The following is a 20,756-nucleotide window of genomic DNA, read 5'->3' as shown; positions in this document are numbered from 1 at the left end:
GGACTGGGATTTAATGATCCAATAAAATCATGGAATTCTGGGATGGTTTGGGTTGGAAGGGACCTTAAAGCCCATCCAATTCCATCCCTGATATGGGCAGGGACACCTTCCACTGTCCCAGGCTGCTCCAAGATCTGTCCAACCTGTCCTTGGACATTTCCAGGGACATCTCCCACTGTCCCAAGTTGCTCCAAGCCCTGTCCAACCTGTCCTTGGACATTTCCAGGGGCACCTCTCACCATCCCAGGCTGCTCCAAAGATCTCCAAGGACATCTCCTACTGTCCCAAGTTGCTCCAAGATCTGTCCAACCTGTCCCTGGAAATGTCCAAGGACATCTCCCACCGTCCCAGGCTGCTCCAAGCTCTGTCCAACCCGTCCTTGGACATTTCCAGGGACACCTCCCACCATCCCAGGTTGCTCCAAAGATCTCCAAGGACATCTCCCACTGTCCCAGGCTGCTCCAAGATCTGTCCTTGGACATTTCCAGGGACATCTCCCACCATCCCAGGCTGCTCCAAACTCTGCCCAACCTGTCCCTGGAAATGTCCAAGGACATCTTCCACTGTCCCAGGCTGCTCCAAGATCTGTCCAACCTGTCCCTGGACATTTCCAGGGACATCTCCCACTGTCCCAAGTTGCTCCAAACTCTGTCCAACCTGTCCCTGGAAATGTCCAAGGACATCTCCCACTGTCCCAAGTTGCTCCAAGATCTGTCCTTGGACATTTCCAGGGAAATCTCCCACCATCCCAGGTTGCTCCAAGATCTGTCCTTGGACATTTCCAGGGACATGTTCCACCATCCCAGGTTGCTCCAAGCTCTGTCCAACCTGTCCTTGGACATTTCCAGGGAAATCTCCCACCATCCCAGGCTGCTCCAAGATCTGTCCAACCCGTCCCTGGAAATGTCCAAGGACACCTTCCACTGTCCCAGGCTGCTCCAAGATCTGCCCAACCTGTCTTTGGACATTTCCAGGGACACCTCCCACCATCCCTGGCTGCTCCAAAGATCTCCAAGGACATCTCCCACCATCCCAGGCTGGTCCAAGATCTGTCCAACCTGTCCTTGGACATTTCCAGGGACATTTTCCACTGTCCCAAGTTGCTCCAAGATCTGTCCAACCTGTCCTTGGACATTTCCAGGGACATTTTCCACTGTCCCAAGTTGCTCCAAGATCTGTCCAACCTGTCCTTGGACATTTCCAGGGATCCAGGAGCAGCCACAGCAAATCTGGGCACCCTGTGTCAATGTCTCTGTGTCTTAAAAGTGTTTTTTAATGATTTTATGATCAGTTTTAACCTAATTTCAAACAATAATAGTTTGGAAAACACATTTTTTAAAGGCTCAGTGACATTTGGGGAGCAGCAAGAGCTTAAAGAGGAACAACCTCTGAGAATGACAATAAAACTCATTTATTCTTTCAACCATCATTTCTGGGGTAAAAATGAAGAGGAAAAAAAATTAAAAAATAAATTCTAAAAGTGTTGAAAGAGTTTTTTCCGAGCTGCAGTACCTGCTGGATGGCCCTGGGGATGATCCCCCTGTTCCTGTACTCGGAGGATGCTCCAGTCATGGTGTAGGTTTTGCCGGCCCCAGTTTGTCCATAGCACATGATGGTGCCTAAAATAGAAATAAAAATAAAAATAAAAATAAAAATAAAGATTCAAAAGGATCAAGTCAGGAGGGAATTTCTAATAGGGCAGAAAAAGGGTCTGTGCTCAATTTCAGTCTGGTTTTATGGGCAAAATAATAATAATAATAATAATAATAATAATAATAATAATAATAATAGTACCAATATAGTAAATAGCAATATAATATAATCATAAAAATATACAATATAATAATAATATATTGAATAATATTATTATAATAATATAGCAATATAGCAAATAGCAATATAATATAATAATAATAATGTATAATATAATAATTATATAAAATAAAAAAAAATAATAGCAATATAGCAATATAGCAATGTAATATAAATAATAATAATAATTATATATATATATATAATAATTATGATTATATAGCAATATAGCAATATAGCAAATCACAATATAATATAATATAATATAATATAATATAATATAATATAATATAATATAATATATAATAATAATATAGCAATATAGCAAATCGCAATATAATAAAAATAATATATAATTTAATAATAATATATACAATAAAATATAATAATAATATTAATAGCAATATAGCAAATTGTAATATAATATAATGAAAAAATAATATAATATATAAAATAATAATAATATATCAATATAGCAAATTGCAATATAATATAATAATAATAGCAATATAGCAAATAGTATTATAATATAATAAGTAATAATAATAATATAATATATAAAATATTAATTATTCTTATATATAAATATAGCAAATAGCAATATGATAATAATAAAATAATATAGAAAATATAATAATGATAATAACAATAATAATATATCAATATAGCAAATAGCAATATAATATAATAATAATATTATATAGTATAATAATAATAATATTAATAATAATAGCAATATGGCAAATATCATTATAATATGATAAGTAATAATAATATAATCTATAACATAATAATAATAATTATATATCAATATCGTAAATAGCAATATAATGTAATAATAATAAATAATAAAATAATATATAAAATCTAAAAATGATAATAACAAAAATAACATCTCAATCTAGCAAATAGCAATATAATACAATAATAATTATTAATAGAAAACATAATAATAATATAATATAATAATATATAAAATATAATATTATGGCAATATAGCAAATGGCAATATAAAATAATAATATAGCAATAAAGCAAATAACAATATAATATAAGAATAATATATAATATAGTACTAATATTTAATATGATAATATAAAAATATAATAATAATAATAATATAGCAGTATAGCAAATAACAATATAATACAATAATAATTATTAATAGAAAACATAATAATATAATATAATATAATATAATAATATATAAAATATAATATTATCGCAATATAGCAAATGGCAATATAAAATAATAATAATATAGAGTATCATAATATATAAAATATAATAATAATATAGCAATAAAGCAAATAACATAATAATATAATATAACATAATAACAAATAACATAATAATACAATATAATAATAATATATAATATAATAATATATTATATAGTATTAATATTTAATATGATAATATAAAAATATTATAATAATAAAGCAGTATAGTAATTAGCCATATAATATAATAATAATGATAAATAAAATATAATAAAATATAATAAAATAAAATAAAATATAATAAAAGAAAAGAAAATAAAATAAGATAAAATAAAATAAAATATAATATAATAAAATATAATAATAATATAGCAGTATAGCAAATAGCAATATAATATAATAATAATGATATATAAAATATAATAAAATATAACAAAATATAATAAAGTATAATAAAATAAAAATGAAATAAAATATAATATAATATAATATAATAATAATAATAATATAGCAGTATAGCAAATAGCAATATAATATAATAATAATGATATATAAAATAAAATAAAATAAAATAAAATAAGATAAAATAAAATAAAATAAGATAAAATAAAATAAGATAAAATAAAATAAAATAAAATAAAATATAATAAAATAAAATATAATAAAATAAAATAAAAATAAAATAAAATAAAATATAATATAATAAAATAAAATAAAATAAAAATAAAATAAAATAAAATAAAATAAAATAAAATAATAATAATAATAACAACAACAACAATAAACTCACCATTGTAGCCCTGCAAAGCCTGGCACACCAAATCCTTGGCCACAGCGTCATAAACCATTTCCTGGGAGGCGTCGAGGAGAACCCCATCGAGCCTGAAGGACCAGTCGGTCTGAGAATTGTTCACAATTCCCCCCCTGGGGCTCTTCTGCAGGGAAATATCAATGCTCTGAAATAAAAAAAATTAAATATATATAGAGAAATCAACTCGACAGCTCGGAGAGTTTCCAGAAATTAAAAATTTGGGATTAAATAGAAAAAAGGGGCAGAAAAATAGAATTATTTTATTGCCTCAGGTGGTTTTTTAGGTGTCCTAAAAGAAAATTTGGGATTAAATAGAAAAAAGGAGCAGAAAAATAGAGTTATTTTATTGCCTCAGGTGGTTTTTTAGGTGTCTTAAAAATATTTCCAGAAATTGAAAAATTTGGGATTAAATAGAAAAAAGGAGCAGAAATAACAAAGTTATTTGTGGTTTTTTAGGTGTTCTAAAAATATTTCCAGAAATTGAAAATTTGGGATTAAATAGAAAAAAAGGAGCAGAAAAATAGAGTTATTTTATTGCCTCAGGTGGGTTTTTAGGTGTCCTAAAAATATTTCCAGAAATTGAAAAATTTGGGATTAAATAGAAAAAAGGAGCAGAAAAAACAAAGTTATTTGTGGTTTTTTAGGTGTCCTAAAAATATTTCCAGAAATTGAAAAATTTGGGATTAAATAGAAAAAAAGGAGCAGAAAAATAGAATTATTTTATTGCCTCAGGTGGTTTTTTAGGTGTCCTAAAAATATTTCCAGAAATTGAAAAATTTGGGATTAAGTAGAAAAAAGGAGCACAAAAAACAAAGTTATTTGTGGTTTTTTAGGTGTCTTAAAAATATTTCCAGAAATTGAAAATTAGGAATTAAATAGAAAAAAGGAGCAGAAAAATAGAATTATTTTATTGCCTTGAGTGGTTCTAAAGTGTCTTAAAAATATCCTTTAAAATTTCTGGGGATAAATATTATAAATATTTATATATTTATAATTTCATTATAAATGAAAGGAAATGTGATTTTGAGCTCATCAGTTTGGCTTTCAGGGATTTTTAAAATTAAATTAATTAATTCTTAATTAAACACAGAGAAGGCAAAGGGAGGGATTTGCATGAGAGGGGGATGGAAATTAAAAATATCCTTTAAAATTTCTGGGGATAAATATTATAAATTAAATAAAATGTGGTTTTAACTCATCTGTTTGGCTTTCAGGGATTTTTAAAATTAAATTAATTAATTTTTAATTAAACACAGAGAAGGCAAAGGGAGGGATTTGCATGAGAGGGGGATGGAAATAAAATTTGATAAATTGTGGAATTTCTGGTGATTTCACAGGAATTGTGTTTTCCATTCCAAAACACCCAAAAAAACCATTATTTTTGGCCTCAAAGGGATGGAAAAATCCACTAAAAAAGCTGAAATTAAACCTCAAATCTCAAATTTTTATTATTTTTTTGACTCTACCTTGTTGTCTGAGCCCAGTTTGATCATGTCCTGGGCAAAGTGAGAACTGGGTTTGATCCTCACAAAGGCCAGGACTCGCCTGGGGGTTCTAAAAAGGCAAAAAAAAGGAGTAAAATAAGAATTTTGCATTTTTCTAAATTGAAATTTATATTACTTATATATTATATTATATTATATTATGTTATATTATATTACATTACATTATATTATACTATTTTATATTTTACTATTTTATATTATAATAATTATATTATTATTTATATTATTTGAAATATATCATTTCTATTATCAATAATAATAATAATAATATTATATATTATATTATTATTAATATATATTATATTATATAATATATTATACATAATATATAATATATATTATATTATATATTATATTTTATAATATATATTATATTATCAGCAAAAGGTGAGGCAGAGAAGGCAAAATTCAAAGCAGAGTGATTGTTATTATGTGCAGGTTTTAAATATAATTATAATATCTTTATATATATATATTTATATTTATATATATATACATATAAAATTAAAATATATAAAAGTTAAATTTTATATATATATAAATATATATAAATATATATAAATATATATAAATATATAAATATATATAAATTAAATTATATTTATAAAAATATATAAAAATTAAAATATATTAAAATTAATTAATATAATTATATTATCATAATGTATATTATTAATTAATTAATGAATATTATCAATTGATAACTATTAATAACATCAATATTAATAATTAATAATAGCTATTAATTATAATTAGTTAATTACTATGTCTAAGTAGTATTAATTTTAATTATTATTCTTAATAATGATTAATAATTAATATTGGTTATTAAGTATTAATAATATTTCATCATTATTAATTACTAATTATTAATAATATTCATGAATCTTTAATGACATATTATTAATTTATATAGTTGTATTGCTGGAATTAATATAATTATATTTATATAATTCTATAATAATGTAGAAATATTTATATTTAATTATATAAATAAAAATATTTTAATTTTATATCGAATATATGATGATATATTATATTATATTATATTATATTATATTATATATTATATTATATTATATTATATTGTATTATGTTATATTGTATTGTATTATATTATATTGTATTATATTATGTTATATTATATTATATTATTTTATATTATATTATATCATATAATATTATATCATATCATATATTATATTATATTATATTGTATTATATTATACTATATTGTATTTTATTATATTATAATATAATATTATATTGTATTGTATTATATTATATTATATTATATCATATTATATTACATTATATTATATTATATTGCATTATATTATATTGTATTATATTATATTATATTATATTACATTATATTATATTACATTACATTACATTATATTATATTATATTATATTACATTATATTATATTGTATTATATTATAATATAATATTATATTGTATTATATTATATTATATTATATTATATTATATTATATTATATTGTATTATGTTATATTATATTGTATTGTATTATATTATATTGTATTATATTATACTATATTGTATTTTATTATATTATAATATAATATTATATTGTATTACATTATATTATATTATATTATATCATATTATATTACATTATATTATATTATATTATATTATATTGTATTATATTATATTATATTATATCATATTATATTACATTATATTATATTATATTATATTATATTATATTATATTGTAGTATATTATATTGTATTATATTATATTGTATTACATTATATTATATTACATTATATTATATTACATTATATTATATTACATTACATTACATTATATTATATTATATTATATTGTATTATACTATATTGTATTGTATTATATTATAATATAATATTATATTGTATTGTATTATATTATATTATATCATATTATATTACATTATATTATATTATATTATATTATATTATATTATATTATATCATATTATATTATATCATATTATATTATATAATATTATATTATATATTAAAAATATTATATATTTTTCTATAATTATGTCCATTATTCTATATAACAATATCTATTCACGTCCATCTTTTATCCCCTATTAAAACCAACTATGGACAAAGAGCTGCTGGAAATTCCTTCTGTTAGAAAAATGAAATTAAAGTGCCAAAAGGATCCTGATTTCCTGAATTCCTGAATTCCTGATTTCCTGAATTCCTGAATTCCTGATTTCCTGAATTCCTGAATTCCTGATTCCCTGATTTCCTGATTTCCTGAATTCCTGAATTCCTGATTTCCTGAATTCCTGAATTCCTGATTCCCTGATTTCCTGATTTCCTGAATTCCTGAATTCCTGATTTCCTGATTTCCTGAATTCCTGAATTCCTGAATTCCTGATTTCCTGAATTCCTGATTTCCTGATTTCCTGATTTCCTCATGTGCAGGTTGGATAACACCAATCCTGGTTTTTAAAAATCAAAATATTTCCAGGAGGAATTACTTAAAAATCAAAATATTTCAAGGAGAAATTAGAGAAATATTTTTTCTTTTATCACAGGCATCTTTTTTTAAAATAAAATATTTTTTTTTCATTTAAATTCCCAATAAGCAGCTGATTTTTTAATTTCCTGGAGAAAATATCAAAATATCCACACAAGGAAAACTCAAAAATCCTCCAGCTGCTCAAGCCAAAAACACTGAAAATTTTTAAATTTTTAAATCCTTTAAAATATTTAAATTCCACATTTTTTTCCTTCAAACAGTCTGTACTCAATAATTGTGAAACAACTTCAAATTTGGGACAAAATTTTTGTGATTTTTTTGGTAAATTCAGGATTTTTGTGACCAGAATTTTGGTAAATTCAGGATTTTTGTGACCAGGATTTGTTGGATTTTTGGTAAATTCAGGATTTTTCTGACCAGAATTTTGGTAAATTCAGGATTTTTGTGACCAGGATTTTTTAGATTTTGGTAAATTCAGGATTTTATTGACCAGAATTTTTTATATTTTGGTAAATTCAGGATTTTTCTGACCAGGATTTGTCAGATTTTGGTTCTTTCAGGATTTTATTGACCAAAATTTTGGTAAATTCAGGATTTCTGTGACCAGGATTTGTCGAATTTTGGTAAATTCAGGATTTTATTGACCAGGATTTGTTGGATTTTATAAATTCAGGATTTTTGTGACCAGAATTTTTTATATTTTGGTTCATTCAGGATTTTATTGACCGGGATTTGTTGGATTTTATAAATTCAGGATTTTATTGACCAGGATTTTTTTAGATTTTGGTAAATTCAGGATTTTTGTGACCAAAATTTTGGTAAATTCAGGATTTTTGTGACCAGGATTTGCTGGATTTTGGTTCATTCAGGATTTTATTGACCAGAATTTTTTATATTTTGGTCCATTCAGGATTTTTGTGACCAAAATTTTGGTTCATTCAGGATTTTATTGACCAGGATTTGTTGGATTTTATAAATTCAGGATTTTTGTGACCAGGATTTTTTAGATTTTTGGTAAATTCAGGATTTTTGTGACCAGAATTTTTTAGATTTTTGGTAAATTCAGGATTTTATTGACCAGGATTTGTTGGATTTTATTTTATTCAGGATTTTTGTGACCAGGATTTTTTAGATTTTGGTAAATTCATTATTTTATTGACCAGGATTTGTTGGATTTTATGAATTCAGGATTTTATTGACCAGAATTTTGGTTCATTCAGGATTTTATTGACCAGAATTTTTTAGATTTTGGTAAATTCAGGATTTTTGTGACCAGGATTTTTTAGATTTTGGTTCATTCAGGATTTTATTGACCAGAATTTGTTGGATTTTGGTTCATTCAGGATTTTTGTGACCAAAATTTTGGAACATTCAGGATTTTTGTGACCAGGATTTGTTGGATTTTGGTAAATTCAGGATTTTATTCACCAGAATTTTTTAGATTTCGGTCCATTCAGGATTTCTGTGACCAGGATTTTTAGATTTTGATTCATTCAGGATTTTTCTGACCAGGATTTGTTGAATTTCGGTAAATTCAGGATTTTATTGACCAGAATTTTGGTTCATTCAGGATTTTTGTGACCAGATTTTTTTAGATTTTGGTCCATCCAGGATTTTTCTGACCAGAATTTATTGGATTTTCAATCAGGATTAATATTTTTAGGGGAATTACCTGGGTCTGCCACTGTCAGAATTTCCCCTCTCGGGTTCTGCCACAGTGAGGAGGGAGGAGATGAGGCTTTCCTGATCTTCATCTTTTTCCTTTTTCTTCTTTTCCTTCTCCTTTTCCTTCTTTTTTTCCTTTTCTTGCTCCTTCTCTTGTTCCTGGGGTTTCACAGAACTCTGTCCCAAAAAAAAAAACCAAAAAAAAAAGAAAAAAACAACCAAAATTTCAATGTTGGAGGAGTTCAAAAGCAAGAAAAAAATAAAGCAAGAAAAAATAAAAAATAAAAATTCCCAATTATTTCTGGGAGTGGTTATTGACCAAAACTCAATGTTGGAGGAGTTTGGGAATTATTTCTTCAAAGCAAGAAAATATAAAATAATAAAATAATAATAATAATAATAATAATAATAGTAATAATAATAATAATAATAATATAAAAAACAAGCAGGGAAAGGAGAAAGGAAATTTTAATTTATTTTTTTTTTTTAAGGAGGGAGAAAAAATTCCCAAATCCCAAAAAATTCCCAAAAAAATTATTTCTGGGAGTGGTTATTGACCAAAATTCAATGTTGGAGGAGTTTGGGAATTATTTCTTCAAAGCAAGAAAAAATAAAAAATTACAATAATAATAATAATTTTTAAAAAAAGGAAAAAAAATCAAGCAGGGAAAGGAGGAAGGGAATTTTTTTTTTTTTTTTTTTAGGGAGGAGAAAAAATTCCCAAAAATTCCAAAAAAATTCCCAAAAAATTCCCAAAAAATTCCCAAAAAATTCGCAAAAAAAATTATTTCTGGGAGTGGTTATTGACCAAAACTCAATGTTGGAGGAGTTTGAAATTATTTCTTCAAAGCAAGAAAAAAAAAAAAAAAAAAAAATTAAATAAAAAAAATTAAATTAAAAAAAACAAGCAGAGAAAGGAAGAAGGGAATTTTTAATTTTTTTTTTTTAGGGGGGAGAAAAAATTCCCAAATTCCCAAAAAATTCCCAAAAAATTATTGCTGGGAGTGGTTGACCAAAACTCAATGTTGGAGGAGTTTGAGAATTATTTCTTCAAAGCAAGAAAAAATAAAATAAAATAAAATAAAAATAAAAATAATAATATCAATAATAATAGTAATAATAATAATAAAAAAATAATTAAAAAACAAGCAGGGAAAGGAGGAAGGGAATTTTTAATTTTATTTTTTTTTTAAGGAGGGAGAAAAAATTCCCAAATTCCCAAAAATTCCCAAAAAATTCCCCAAAAAAATTATTTCTGGGAGTGGTTATTGACCAAAACTCAATGTTGGAGGAGTTTGGGAATTATTTCTTCAAAGCAAGAAAAAATAAAATAAAATAAAATAAAATAATAATAATAATAATAATAATAATAATAATATAAAAAACAAGCAGGGAAAGGAGGAAGGGAATTTTTAAATTTTTTTTTTTTTAGGGGGCAGAAAAAATTCCCAAATTTCTCAAAAAAATTCCCAAAAAATTCCCAAAAAATTATTTCTGGGAGTGGTTATTGACCAAAACTCAATGTTGGAAGAGTTTGGGAATTATTCTTCAAAGCAAGAAAAAATAAATAAAAAAAATTAATAATAATAATAATAATAAAAATAAATAAAAATAAATTTTAAAAAATAAAATCAAATTAAAAATAAAAATAAAATTAAAAAAATTAAAATAAATAAAATAAAATAAAATAAAATAAAATAAATAAAATAAATAAAATAAAATAAAATAAAATAATTTAAAAAATAAATATTTAAAAAAAAAAACAACAAGCAGGGAAAGGAGGAAGGGAATTTTTTTAAATTTTTTTTTTTGGGTTTTGGGGCCTCTTACACTTTTTTCATTCTCAGTTTTGGCTGCAGAACTTGTTGTTTCCAATTTCTCAGAGTTTTCCTGTTCATCTTCCTCCTGCAGGGGAAAAAACAACCCAAAATTCAGGTGAAAAACATCCCCAGGAAAAAAACAACCCAAAATTCAGGTGAAAAACATCCCCAGGAAAAAAAAAAACCAAAATTCAGGTGAAAAACATCCCCAGGAAAAAAAAAAACACAAAATTCAGGTGAAAAACATCTTAAATTTTTGACAGTGAGAAAATCCCCTTTCCTGCACTTTAAATAAGAAGATTTTTGGCAGAATTTTTGGGAAAAAACAGATTTTTGGCAGAATTTTTGGAAAAAAAAATCCATTTTTAATGGTTGGGATTTGCCGGGTGAATTTGTGCTGAATTTTGATCACTGGAAATTCTGGCAAAAAATGGAATTTGATGATTTTTAAGTCTCAGGTTGGTTTTCTCACCCAAAATTCAAGTTGTTTAAAGTCCTTTTCCCTCTAAAATCCCCGAGTTGTGTTGGTATAAAAAATCAGAATCCTCAAGGTTTTGTTTTCTGGTTTTTTGTGATGTTTATTATTTGATAATTCAGAATTTTCTCCGCTCCCAATCGAGGTCTGGACAGCAATGGGGACATGAGGGGACTGAGCATTGATGGGGCATCACCTCATAAATAAATATATTATATCATATATAGAAATATAATATTATATATATTATAATATTATATATATTATAATATTATAATTATATATAAATATAATATATATAATTATAATATAATATATAAATATAATATTATTATAATTTTTATATAATATTATATATAAATAAAATATTATAATTATTATCTATTATTATATTATATATAATATACATAAATATATATTATATTATATATATTATAATATTATAATTTATATTATATATTATAAATATAATATATAAATATAATATTGTAATATTATAAACATAACATTATAATTATATTATATTGTATTATATTATATTTATATTATATTATATTATATTAATATTATATTATAATACTATAATACTATAATAATATTATATTATATAATATTATAATTATAATATAATATAATATAATAATATAAATATAAATATATATATTTATATAAATATATATAAAAATATATATATATAAAAATATATATATAAATATATATATTTATACAGATAATTACATTTATACGGATAAATACATTTATACAGATAATTACATTGATACAGATAATTACATTTATACAGATAATTACATTTATACAGATAATTACATTTATATAGATAATTACGTTTATACGGATAAATACATTTATACAGATAATTACAGATTATTTATAATTATTTATTAATTATTTTATATTTATTTATATTACTATATTTATTTATAATTATTATATTTATAATTATTAATTATTTATACAGATAATTACATTGATACAGATAATTACATTTATACAGGTAATTATGTTTATATAGATAATTACATTTATACAGATAATTACATTTATACAGATAATTACATTTATACGGATAATTACGTTGATACAGATAATTACATTTGTACAGATAATGACATTTATACAGATAATTACATTTATACAGATAATGACATTTATACAGATAATTACATTTATACAGATAACTACATATAGATTATTTACTATTTCACACCAATGCCTAGTTTTTACATGTTGGGAAAGAAGGGACAGGAAGGACTTATGAATATTATTTTATGGTAAAAAATACTGCAGATGTAAAACCTGTGAGTGAAATAGAAATGAAAGCCAGTTTTGAGATGTGATCATGGCAGGCAGGAAAATGGGGATGAGCTGAAGACAGGAAAACAAAAGACTCAAAAATGTTGCCTTTCCACCCTGCAAAGTCATCAGGGAACAAATGCAGAAGAAAGGAGTCTGTAGAGTTTAGAATATAAAATGACATGGTGATGTAGTAGTTCTTACAGGCTGCAGGCAAAGTTTGTAGGTTTTGTATCTTGTGCTGGTTGGTCACTGTAAAATAAAATATTCAACACAAAAAGAGATAGAATGGATTGGAACAAGGTGATCACTCTCTTCTCTTGGCTCTCTTGCCCTCCTCTCTTCTCTTACCCTCTTGGCCCATCCCCTCTCCTCTCTCTCACCTCACTTGCTCCTGTTTTCTCCCCACACTTTCCCCCTGTTCCTACCCCATTTCTCCCCCCTACTCTCTCTTCTATCTCTCTCTCCCCCCATTCTCTCTTTAGGGCTTTGCTGGTGACTGAAGGCAAAACCCTCTTTACCCACCACCCTCGCAATAAACCCACATATTCTAGAATATCTCAGCTCTGCAGAGTTCCTTGTCCCTGCCGTCCACGGAAAAAATCCCTACACTTGCACTAAGAGTGTCACTTCTACTTTGACCCAACCCACTCTCACTATTTTATATCATCACCACCTCAGGAGATGGAGGATGAGGAAGAAGGAGAGGGACACGAGGCACCACCCTGTAGAAACATCTGTGACTTACAGGGACAAGGGACTCCGCAGAGCTGAGACATTCTAGAATATGTGGGTTTATTGCAAGGGTTGTGGGTAGAAAGGGCTTTGCCTTCAGCCACCAGCCTGGGCTGGAGGGAAATCCCAGAGAGAGAAGGAGAGAGAGCAAAGAGGGTTTGGGCTGAGGAGAGGGGAGAGAGAGCAGGGGCAGGGTCAGAGTGCAGGGGGAAGAGAGCAGAGGTGAGAGCAGGGAAAGGAGAGTGAGGCCCAGAGAGAAAGAGCGAAGAGGAGAGACAAGAGAGCAGGGACCAGAGAGTGAAAAGGGCAAAGAGAGAAGAGAAGAGCGAGGGAAAACCAAGAGAGCGAGGTCCTGGTTCCAATCCATTCTATCTCCTTTTGTGTTGAATATTCTAATTTACAGTGACCAACCAACACAAGACACAAAATCCTATAGAATCTCCACACAGCCTGTAAGAACTACTACATTACCATGTGTTATATTTTAAACTCTAAAAACTCCTCTTTAGACTTTTCTGTTTTGCTCCATTGACCTTTGGGTCCCTCAGGCAGCAGAAGGGGATTGTTCAATCCAAAGGGATTCTCCTTCAGCTGCCCAGGCTGTTGTTTCCAGGTTCTATAGTAAATAAGGCTCAGTATCCTACAACTCAAATTAACCTTCCATTTCTATTTCGATTACAGGTTTCATATTTTCAGAATCTTTTGCTAAGCAATCATATTTATAAGGTTTCCCTGATTCATCTTTCCCAACATCACCCAAATTCCACCATCTTGTTCCCCATTTACCTCTATCCTAAAACCCTTAAAACTACTGAATTTTGCATCTTCTACTGTGCTAAGCTACTATTTTCACTTCCTGGTGATTTGCAATTCCTCTCCTAATGCTGGAAGTTTCTCCTATGGGCTCAGACCAAACTCAGTGTCCTCCTGGGCTCTGTGCCAAGGTTTCCAATCCCCCTGGACTGGCTCCACATCCCCCTGTCCAGGGCTCAAATTCTCTTTCCCAGGTCCCAGCTCATCCAAGGGGATGTCCTGGACTCCAACATTTAAGGTCTTTCCTAATTAAATTATCCCGCGTTTCTCTCCCCAGGTGTGTGAGGGGCGATGCCCCGGGGTTGATGCCGCTTGTGCGGGGGATAAAACCCTCAAATCACTCATTAAAAAGGAGAAAAGGACCCCTAAGACAATGTTTTTATCCCTTTTTCCACCTGCGATCCCTCTGTAGCCGAATCCAGCGTGGCGTCCTTGGTCGCCATGGCAACGTTCACTTCCGGCTTCTCTATGGCAACGGCATTTTCCGGGCCAACCCGGAAGTGGCTCCGCCTACGGCGGCCGGGCGGGCTCAGAGCGCGGCGGGGGCGAAGCGGGGACGGGAGTGGCCGGGACGATGCTGGAAACGGCGGCGGCGGCGGATCCCGAGCTGGATCCTGAGGATTTGGTGCATTTTTCGGTGGGAGATCTGCCTAGTCGTGGATATGGAGTGATGGGAGAGATCCGGCGGCAAGGAAAGCTCTGCGATGTGACGCTCAAGGTGCGGCCCGGGGAAGGAGAAGGGTCTGAACGGGGCTGGGGGACTTCAAACCCTGAGGGAAAGTGAGGGACCCCCCAGTCCCTGATGGGTGTGAGGGACCCCAGACTCCTCAAAGGACTGAGAGACATAACTCGACTCCTTTTGGGACACTGAGGGGGGCTCGGATTTGGGGTGATGCTGAGGGGGCTTCCCCCAGTCCCCTTAAAAAGGAGCTGGTCCTTGAGGGGGCTGAGGGATCTCCACAGACTTTAAGGGGGCTGAGGGTCCCCCACGACCTTTCAGGGACCCCCAAAACCTTTAAAGGGAACTGAGAGACCCCCCACAGCTTTTAAAGGGACTGAGGGACCCCCAAAGTCTTAAAGGGACCCCCCACAGTCTTTGAGGGACCCCCAAAGTCTTAAAGGGAACCTCCCACAGTCTTTAAAGGGACTAAGGGACCCTCCAACACCCTTTAAAGAGACTGAGGGTCCCCCTCGACCTTTCAGGGACCCCCACAACCTTTAAAGGGGACTGAAGAACCCCCCAAAACCTTTAAGGGGGGTGAGGGACCCCCCCACAGCCTTTGAGGGACCCCCACAGACTTTAAAGGGGCTGAGGGACCCCCCACAGCTTTTAAGGGGACTGAAGGACCCCCCAAATCCCCTCAATGGGGTGTCAGGGGCTCCAGACAGAGCTGAGACTCCCCAAACCCCTTTATAGGAAAATCCCCATTTTAACATCAAAAAAAACCCACAAGGAATGGTGGTGAATTCTCAGGATTTGTGTCCCTGGCTGTGCAGGGAATGGCTGGGAGGGTTCAGAGGGGCTCCAGACAGAGCTGAGGCCCCTCTTTATCAGAATATCTCCATTTTAGCATCAAAAAACTCAACAAATCTTGGTGAATTCTCAGGATTTGTGTCCCTGGTTCTGCAGGGAATGGCTGGGAGGGTTCAGGGGGGCTCCAGACAGAGCTGAGACCCCCCAAATCCCCTCAGAGGGGTGTCAGGGGCTCCAGAGAGAACTGAGACCTCCCTTTATCAGAATATCCACATTTTAACATCAAAAAACTCAAGAAATGTCGGTGAATTCTCAGGATTTGTGTCCCTGGCTGTGCAGGGAATGGCTGGGAGGGTTCAGAGGGGCTCCAGACAGAGCTGAGGCCCCTCTTTATAGGAAAATCCCCATTTTAGCATCAAAAAACTCAACAAATCTTGGTGAATCCTCAGGATTGTGCAGGGAATGGCTGGGAGGGTTCAGAGGGGCTCCAGACAGAGCTGAGACGCCTCTTTATAGGAATATCCCCATTTTAACATCAAAAAATTCAACAAATGGTGGTTAATCCTCAGGATTTGTGTCCCTGGTTCTGCAGGGAATGACTGGGAGGGTTCAGAGGGGCTCCAGACAGAGCTGAGACCCCTCTTTATAGGAAAATCCCCATTTTAGCATCAAAAAACTCAACAAATTGTGGTGAATTCTCAGGATTTGTGTGTCCCTGGCTGTGCAGGGAATGGCTGGGAGGGTTCAGGAGGGCTCCAGACAGAGCTGAGGCCCCTCTTTATAGGAAAATCCCCATTTTAGCATCAAAAAACTCAACAAATCTTGGTGAATCCTCAGGATTGTGCAGGGAATGGCTGGGAGGGTTTCCCCCGCCAGGCAGGAGCTGCAGGAATCCCTCTGGGAGCCTCACTCAGCTCTGAGTCACTCTGAATTTTAATTAAAACTGGGGGAAGGTTCTCCAGAACCTCCTGAGCCTGAAACCTGCCCGGGGAAAGGAGCTGGGCCTGCCCAGGGATGTGGGATGGGGAAATATTTCATGGATTTATCTCCAGGAGGAGGAGCTGAGCCTCAGGATCCTCCTTGGAAGGGGCTGTTCCTTCTCCTGGGGGATGTTTTGTGACAATCTGGGCTGGAATTCTGTCTGAAAGGTGGTTTGGGATGCAGAGTGTGCTGGGTTTAGGATTTAGAATTTAGGATTTAGGATTTAGGAGGTGATGAGCAGGTTCTGGCAGTGCCACGTTTTTTAATATATATATATATATTTATATATTAATATATATATATATATTTAATATATATAATAATAGCAGGACAGTCCTGTCATGGATAAATTCTTCCTGTGAATAATTATCCATTTCTGTGGATTTCTCATAGAAAAGAGCTGTTAAAATCCTCTTTATTTCTATTTTTAAATACATTAGGGAAGATCAAAACCATCAGAAAACATTTTGGGATGGAAGGAACCTTAAGGATCATCCAGATCATTCCAGAAACAGCCACAGCTCCTCTGGAAATCCATTCCAGGGCAGAATTCCTTCCCAAAAATCCCAATAATTATCCATTTCTGTGCATTTCCCATAGGAAAAAACTGTTCAAAACCTCTTTATCCCTATTTTAAAATAATTTAAAAAGATCAAAACCATCAGAGAACATTTTGGATCATCCAGTGTCACCCCTTGGACACTTTTCACTGTCCCAGGTTTCTCCAAACCAAATCCAGCCTGGCCTTGGATATTTCCAGGGATCCAGAAACAGCCACAGCTCCTCTGGGAATCCATTCCAGGGCAGAATTCCTTCCCAAAAATCCAAATAATTATCCATTTCTGTGCATTTCCCATAACAAAGAGCTATTTTAATCCTCTTTATCCCTATTTTAAAATAATTTAAAAAGATCCAAACCATCAGAGAACATTTTGGGATGGAAGGAACCTTCAGGATCATCCAGATCATTCCAGGGACAGCCACAGCTCCTCTGGAAATCCATTCCAGGGCAGAATTCCTCCCCCAAAATCCCGCAGGCAGATCCCAGCAGCTCCTGAGTTCTCTGTCCATGTTATTTCAGGCATTTCCAGCTTTGCTTTCCCACCCCCAGCTGGGAATTCCAAACATTTCATTCCTTTGATGATTCCTCTCTGTGTTTGTCTTGACTCATCCTGTGAAAAAAAAAATCCCATTTTGTGCTGGTTTTGCCTCTGGATTTCTCTTTTCTCAGCGCCCACAATGTCTTTTGGTGATGGAATTAATTCAGCCAAGCCTTCCCTCCTCATTCCCATTCCCAGGAATTGCTGGAATTTTCAGCAGGGATTTTATTTTTTTTTTTTTTTTTTTTTCTCAGCTGGAAGTTTGGAGGTGGATTTGGATCACTCAGGCACCCCAAACTCAGCCAGGACAAAATTGTTTCTGTCCTGTCTTGGCTGGGGAAGGTTTTCCTGTTGTAAATCCAGCCTGGGGTTTGCAGAGTTTGGGTGATTCTTACCCAGAAATGAGGGAGGAAGGTGAAAGTCAGGGCTGGGAGAGCTGGGAATGTTCCCCTGGAAAAAAAGAAGCTCCAGGGAAAATTTCCAGAGCCTGAAGGGGCTCCAGGAGAGCTGGAGAGGGATTTGGGATGAGGGATGGAGGGACAGGACACAGGGAATGGCTTTGAGCTGACAGAAGGAGATTTAGGTGGGAAATTGGGAATTAGGGATTCCTGGCTGGGCTGGAATTCCCAGAGAAGTCAAGTTGGAATTTTCTGCTGGAAAAGGGGATCCAGGGATTTAGAGTGGATTTAGAACCAAAAGGGAGTGGATTAATAAGCAAAAATGAGTGAATTAATAACCAAAAATACGTGGATTAAGAACCAAAAGTGAGTGGATTAAGAACCAAAACAGGGAATGGCTTTGAGCTGACAGAAGGAGATTTAGGTGGGATGTTGGGAATTAGGAATTCCTGGCTGGGCTGGAATTCCCAGGGAAGTCAAGTTGGAATTTTCTGCTGGAAAAGGGGATCCAGGGCTGGGATTGTGCCCCTCTGCCCCCTCAGGTGAATCCCCACCTGCAGAGCTGCCCCAGGCCTGGAGCCCAAAATCCACAGGAGCTGCTGGAGAGATCCAGAGGAGGCCCCGGAGCTGCTCCAGGGCTGGGAGAGCTGGGAATGTTCCCCTGGAGAGGAGAAGCTCCAGGGAGAGCTCAGAGCCCCTGGCAGGGCCTGAAGGGGCTCCAGGAGAGCTGGAGAGGGGCTGGGGACAAGGGATGGAGGGACAGGACACAGGGAATGGCTTTGAGCTGCTGAAATGGGATTTTGGGAAGGAATTCCTGGTTGGGATTTTGGGAATTGGGAATTCCTGGCTGGGCTGGAATTCCCAGAGCAGCTGTGGCTGCCCCTCAGGGAGATGCCTGGGGTGGGAAGGATGGAGGAATTGATTTCCATGGAATAATCAGCAGGGGGATGTTGGGAATTCTGCCATTCCCACTTTTCCCTGAGGGAAAGCAGGACCGGAAAAATCCTCCTGATTTTTCCCCCCTTTGGAAAACAAGGATCAGGAGGAAGAACTTCTTTGTTTCCCACTGGGATGGAGCTGAACCCAGGGATGATCAGATTGTTGGATTTGGGGAATTTGTAGGAATTCTTGAGAGGGATTTAAGGTTTGGGGAAGAGTGGTTGGGATAGATGGGAATTGGGAATTCCTGGCTGGGCTGGAATTCCCAGAGATTTGTGGCTCTGGGAATTCTCCCAATTCTCTGGGAATTCTCACAATTCCCTGGGAATTCTCTTCACAATTCTCTGGGAATTCTCAGAATTCTCTGGGAATTCTCACAATTCTCTGGGAATTCTGTTCACAAATCTCTGGGAATTCTCACCATTCTCTGGGAATTCTCACAATTCTCTGGGAATTCTCTGGGAATTCTCGCAATTCTCTGGGATTTCACAAATCTCTGGGAATTCTCACACAATTCTCTGGGAATTCTGTTCACAATTCTCTGGGAATTCTCACAAAATTCTCTGGGAATTCTCACAAATCTCTGGGAATTCTCACCATTCTCTGGGAATTCTCACAATTCTCTGGGAATTCTCACCATTCTCTGGGAATTCTCTGGGAATTCTCGCAATTCTCTGGGATTTCACAAATCTCTGGGAATTCTCACACAATTCTCTGGGAATTCTGTTCACAATTCTCTGGGAATTCTCACAATTCTGAGAATTCTCACAAATCTCTGGGAATTCTGCTCACAATTCTCTGGGAATTCTGCTCACAATTTTCTGGGAATTCTCACAAATTTTCTGGGAATTCTCCCAGAGAGGAATTCTCTGGGAATTCTGTTCACCATTCTCTGGGAATTCTCACAATTCTCTGGGAATTCTCACAAAATTCTCTGGGAATTCTCATCACAATTCTCTGGGAATTCTCCCAATTCTCTGGGAATTCTCTGGGAATTCTCCCAATTCTCTGGGAATTCTCTGGGAATTCTCACAAATCTCTGGGAATTCTCTTCACAATTCTCTGGGAATTCTCACCATTCTCTGGGAATTCTGTTCACAATTTTCTGGGAATTCTGTTCACAATTCTCTGGGAATTCTCACAATTCTCTGGGAATTCTCTGGGAATTCTCATAAT

General features: G+C 32.7%; 2 protein-coding genes across 2 annotated transcripts in view; one reads left to right on the top strand and one right to left on the bottom strand.

The window, feature by feature from the left end:
• Positions 1–1,690: 1,690 nt before the first annotated feature.
• LOC310915994 (uncharacterized protein) lies at positions 1,691–15,131 on the bottom strand (the record flags this gene model as incomplete). The annotated part of the gene is made up of 6 exons (XM_083873222.1): positions 1,691–1,711; positions 3,548–3,991; positions 5,313–5,400; positions 9,539–9,708; positions 11,362–11,436; positions 15,084–15,131. 6 exons carry the CDS (start codon positions 15,129–15,131, stop codon positions 1,691–1,693), a joined length of 846 nt encoding a protein of 281 aa, XP_083729348.1.
• Positions 15,132–15,234: 103 nt separating this feature from the next.
• The window catches only part of KLHL18 (kelch like family member 18), a 34,057-nt gene continuing 28,535 nt past the window's right edge, over positions 15,235–20,756 (top strand). The window contains exon 1 of the mRNA XM_083877500.1: positions 15,235–15,406. Within this exon, the coding sequence (XP_083733626.1) occupies positions 15,263–15,406 (144 nt within the window). The 5' untranslated portion in view covers positions 15,235–15,262. The remainder of the gene's footprint in view (positions 15,407–20,756) is intronic.

The sequence above is a fragment of the Zosterops lateralis genome, assembly GCF_965231275.1.
Source record: "Zosterops lateralis genome assembly, chromosome: 1".
Classification (NCBI taxonomy): Eukaryota; Metazoa; Chordata; class Aves; order Passeriformes; family Zosteropidae; genus Zosterops; species Zosterops lateralis.
The sequence above is the reverse complement of the archived record's forward strand: the minus strand, read 5'-3'. Positions and strand labels throughout refer to the sequence as shown.